This window comes from Amblyomma mixtum, chromosome 8, assembly GCF_055824585.1.
Source record: "Amblyomma mixtum isolate Tamu chromosome 8, ASM5582458v1, whole genome shotgun sequence".
Lineage (NCBI taxonomy): Eukaryota > Metazoa > Arthropoda > Arachnida > Ixodida > Ixodidae > Amblyomma > Amblyomma mixtum.
Genome location: NC_143019.1, coordinates 79,911,197 through 79,916,524, shown reverse-complemented (window position 1 = coordinate 79,916,524; position 5,328 = coordinate 79,911,197). Strand labels below are relative to the sequence as shown.

At 44.7% G+C, this 5,328-nt stretch overlaps 1 protein-coding gene and 1 pseudogene across 1 annotated transcript; one reads left to right on the top strand and one right to left on the bottom strand.

Moving 5' to 3' along the window:
* Nucleotides 1–264: 264 nt before the first annotated feature.
* On the top strand, nt 265–1,091 carry LOC149333163 (uncharacterized). The gene is made up of 2 exons (XM_089557667.1): nt 265–518; nt 767–1,091. The coding sequence occupies exons 1-2, from the start codon at nt 265–267 to the stop codon at nt 1,089–1,091; spliced, it is 579 nt and encodes a 192-aa protein (XP_089413793.1).
* Nucleotides 1,092–3,155: 2,064 nt separating this feature from the next.
* Nucleotides 3,156–4,741, bottom strand: LOC149333162 (uncharacterized; annotated as a pseudogene).
* Nucleotides 4,742–5,328: the final 587 nt, after the last annotated feature.

The window sequence follows — 5,328 nt, the reverse complement described above, 5'->3', positions numbered from 1 at the left end:
GCTGCCATCGTATAAAATGTTTAAATTAATTTTAGTTTTTTCGTAATCCAAGGTAACAGAGAGGAAATATCAGACTGAAATCTTCATCACAAGGGCACCCCAAGGTAGGCCAAGAAGCCTCAAAGTGGAAAACGAAACGAGAGAAGGACCTTGCTGGCAGGTTCTGTGTGTCAACTGCCACATGTGTCAACTACCACAGCATCAAGAATCTGTATTACCTGGGCCAGTTTTGCTTTCACGAAACTAACAGAGATACCGCGCTGTATGTCAAAGGAGCTCGTTCAAAGGGAAATGCCACTATCTTTCCAAGGAAAGCACTCCGCTGCAAGAGTCACGCTGGGTGCAACAGGAATTAAATGTCAGGCATCCAGCTCATTTGCACTGCAGTCAGCAACATTTGCATCATACAGATCAGCAAACACCTATAAAGGGCCCGCACTCGATGGTACAATGACCTTTGTCTCCAACTGGTTTCCAGGTTCCGTTTCTAACAAAGAATGTGTGCGCCAGAGTGGTTTCTTGGCCCTTCCTTTAGTTTAGTTTATGGGGTTTAACGTCCCAAAGCGACTAAGGCTATGAGAGACGCCGTAGTGGAGGGCTCCGGAAATTTCGACCACCTGGGGTTCTTTAACGTGCACTGACATTGCACAGTACACGGGCCTCTAGAATTTCTCCTCCAAAGAAATTCTAGCCGCCGCGGCCGGGATCGAACCCGCGTCTTTTGGGTCAGCAGCCGAGCACCATAGCCGCTGAGCCACCGCGGCGGCTTGGCCCTTCCTTTCAATGATGGTGATGTTGTCATGGCGGACAAATGCTTCAAGATTGAAGAAATGCTTGAGACAACCAACCTGACCTTGAATAACCCGTTTTTTCTCAGAGGAGGTCAGTTCAGTGAAGAGGAGGTAGAAGAAACGGAAGAAATAACATCCCTGCGGATATATATTGAGCGACGCATACAGCGCATCAAAAAATTTCATATCTTTGATAGGCTCATACCGCTTTCTCATGGCCCCATCATAAACAAAATGTGGATTGTATGTGCTATTCTAAATAAATTCCAGTGTCTGCGGGTGCAACAATCTTATGAGTGAATGTGTTACAGATCTGCTCCTGCCACAATAAAAGGCAAGTTTTGCTCTCTTTTGATGAGCCTTGGTGTTATGTTGTATGTTACTGCAAATAAGTGACGTTTGAAAACTGATGCTGGACGTTGTGAATAGGGTAGCTGTAGAGCCTATTACCTGTCTCCTCACAACCATGACATTCTTCATTTACACGGACATAAAAGAAGAAGACAAGGGCTATAGGATGCAGCATACAGAACAAAAAATGCATGCCAGAAGATTTCAGTTATTAGTAAATGCACCCATTTCACATTACGAATTGACACAAGAACTCAGCAATATAAATGTCACTGCTCGACTTCGTTATTCACTCAGGTAAAGCAACAAGGTCTGGGTGGTGTCCTTCATCCCTTGTCGCTTGGTTACCAGAGAAGCACACTAAGGAAGTCTGGCGTGAAAAACCCAGTTTGGCACATTAGGAGCTTTACGACATAACAGCGTAACAATAAGCAAGAACAAATAAAAGCATAAGGTTGTATAGACAGGCATAAGAAGGTGGAAGTCACCAGTGCCACAAAGAGAGAAATTAATGTCAGCATGACTTGGACACTCCGAACTGGCTGCTGGATATCCATTGAACTGACGGAACAAGTATTTGTGCACGCACGGGGCACAAATGAATATTGACGCGTTATGCAGAGACAGCATCCCTTCCGAGTAGCACCGCCCTCGAAGTAGCCCAGTTCTTTGTGCATCAAATCGTCTTACGTCATGGAGCCCCACAAGTTTTGATTACGGACAGAGGGGCTGCCTTCTCCTCTGAGCTTTTGCACCATATTCTAGTCTTTAGTCACACCAGTCACCATAGGACGAATTCTTATCATCCCCAAACTAACGGACTGACGGAACGTCTAAACAAGACGCTTACAGACATGCTTTCCATGTACATGGACGTGGAACATAAAACCTGGGACGACGTCCTGCCCTATGTCACGTTCGCGTATAATACAGCCGTACAAGAAACCACCAACATGACCCCCTTTAGCCTCGTTTATGGCCGTCAGGTGACGACAACACTCGATGCCATGCTGCCCCATGACGAAGACCACCCAAATGACGACGTTGCATCCTTCTTACAACGCGCTGAAGCTGCCCGCCAACTCGCACGGCTTCACATTCAAGATCAACAGGGCCAGGACGCGCAACGCTACAACCTACGGAGACGGCTTGTTGAATACCTCCCGGGTGACCTCGTCTGGGTTTGGTCCCCAATCCGACGACGCGGCCTAAGTGAAAAGCTCTCGCGCCGCTATTTCGGTCCTTACCGAATTGTGCGACGCCTTGGAGCCCTGAATTATGAAGTCGTCCCTCACGAGCCTCAACAATCTCGACGCCACCCCCGCCCCGAGGTGGTCCGTGTCGTTCGCCAGAAGCCCTACTACGAAAGGGCGCACTAACTCTTCTCGAGACCACCCCTGCGTTCGTGGCGGCATCGGGTCGATGCCTTCGCAGGAGGGGGGCTAATGACGCCAGCGCTCGTGCAGACGGAAGCGCCTCTCAAGAAGAAGAGGAAGTGTGTGTGTGAAAGTGAAAGTGACCTGGAAGCGCACGTCTGTTGAGCCGCTGTGGACCCTCAGCCGCTGATTACCAACGTGACAATATTTGTAGGATTCCCATGTATTTTTCAATGTTCTATAAACATTTCGATATGCTTGTCATATTCATCACATAACAAACACTTGTGTTTCCTGTCACTAAGACACCCCAGAGAACAGACACCAAACTTTAGTTGGTTTGTGTTTTTAATGGTTGACACCACAATAGTAAATGTAGATCACCATCTGGTTCTCGCTAGCCGTTTCTGGCTCTTGAGGCAGGCTGGCCTCAGTCCTGCAGTGAATTACATAAAAAAGGAAATGATGCTGAAGTTTTCATGCCTCACAAGAGCTACACTTAACTCACAAATGACGGAGGGGAAGACACGCAAAAACTTGGTGTCTACACTCCTTTAAATATGTTGATACCAGGGGGCAAGCCAAAGAACAGGACGACGCGATGGCAGACGAAATACAATTTTAATGGCTGCGGACCTTAAGGGAATTTCGAGGCCATGTATGGCTACAGCACAGAAAAAGAAATTGCCAAGTTTTCGTTTTGCAACAGCCCAATCTTGAGCAAAAAACTTAATGTGGTCAGTGATCAAGAACTGTTCAGACAACACAACAAAATCGCTGCAGGATAAACCAGATAACGCCATTTGGCCAAGGACCTGATAGCAGTAGTCATGGCCACGGTCCAGCCAAAACACGCCCATGCTGTCCTTCTTGAGGCAGTGCCCATCCCCCATATCATCGGGAATTTTTCCCTTCAAACTGTATAGGCACTTCACCTCAAGAATGTCAAGTGAACGAGTTTTACACCGGTCGAAGACTAGCCTGTCCGGTGGAGCTCCTAGCCATGAACATCAAGGGTTCACGGCCAATTCATTGCGAAATGCCTGAACATCATGGGTCCTCGCTTTCATCGCAGCCACGTATGGTTGCACAGCTGGCTGCTCATTCGTAATGCTGTACCTGCATTAACGGCATAAAAAAGCAAGTCAGAATTTCACCTTCGTCTCAAGGGGTGTGTGCTCACCTGGTCTACAGCAATTAATCAAAGAACCGTTTGCATTGTATTTCAGGGCAATGACTTAATTTTAATACTGCAGTAATCTTCGTTCTTTGCCGCGCTGCCATTCTTTTGATTCTTTTGCTTACTTATGTCATCCAAAGTGTCTATTTGTGCTTTTGTTGTTTGTTTTATATTTGTGGTTTTGTTTTTTTCTGTTCAATTGCCTGTGCCCCCCCCCTATGTAATACCCTCTCGAGGGCCTTTAGGGGGTATTCTGTATAAATAAATAAATAAAAAGAAATAAATAAATAAATAAATAAATAAATAAATAAATAAATAAATAAATAAATAAATAAATAAATAAATAAATAAATAAACAAATAAATAAAAAAATAAATAAATAAATAAAAAATAAATAAATAAATAAATAAATAAATAAATAAATAAATAAATAAATAAATAAATAAATAAATAAATAAATAAATAAATAAATAATGAAGACAAAGGAAAGAACACATGCTGTTCCGACCCTGACATGGTGTATATCCACAGCAAAGGAGCAAGTGATGCCCAAAGGAGGCCCTACAACTAATGGAACCCACTGATTTGCATTCCATCATGGCAATCCACTATTATGACAATGCAGCACTCAGGAAATTAGCCACAAATACACCTCTTCATAATTCGCTGAGCAAACATTTTTGTTTGGCTGTGACGAGAGCAGAGCGGAGCTTGACCACCAGCTCTTTCTTACTTTAGGAGCCCTGCCCAGTGTCCAATGTGACGACATCCTTTGACCTCTTTTTGAAAAGGTCTCTAAAGGGCAACAATGATTTCTTTTTTCAGACGTCCGCATATTTTTCTGAAATTCTTATGATGAGCTCTCCAGGCAACCTTTTGTATGCCATGTCATATCCACACCTGTTGATATTCATTCTTTCTTTTCTGAAAGAAAAAAATTGTGACCTTTTGTCATTTCAGATAAAGAGAGATTAAATTTACCGCTCATGGTCACCTGTTGAGCTATTCGACGTGCACATAGGAGGCTTCACAGCCCTACCCATGTTGCCATGTGTTGTTTGAAATTCACTTCGGCTACGGGACGAGAAATTCGTCGGCTAGAAAGGCATTAGAAAGGGAAAGGAGTCAAGAAAGGCAAGTTATAGCCTTGTCGCGGTTCTCGTCGCGAGTGAGCGACGAGAGACCGAAGCAGTGAGCTTTAGTCACTGTAGTTAATTTGCTGCGTGCACGCTATGGCGTATTTGATGAAACCGCTAAAAGTTGGCGCTCTGAACGCACGAGGACTTCCCTCGAAGCGTAAGCAAGTGCAGTTGAAGCGACTGTTCTGCGAGTTAGACCTAGGTATCCCGGCTATTCAAGAAACAAAATTTGAGGATGAGCAGCAAACAGGTAACATGGTGCTAGGTTTTCGGTCACAATTAAATGTCTGCGAAAGCCACGCGGCTGGTTTGTCGGCGGGATGTTGTCTTTTCCAGATCGAGTACATAGGCATAGTAGAGGAAAAAATAATACCTGGTACAATGGGCCGGTTTATCGTTTGTGACTTCACATACGAAAGATTCGCGGTGAGGGTTGTTGTCCTGTATGCTCCTACGATACGAAAGGAACGGCGCGGATATTTTGATCAGTT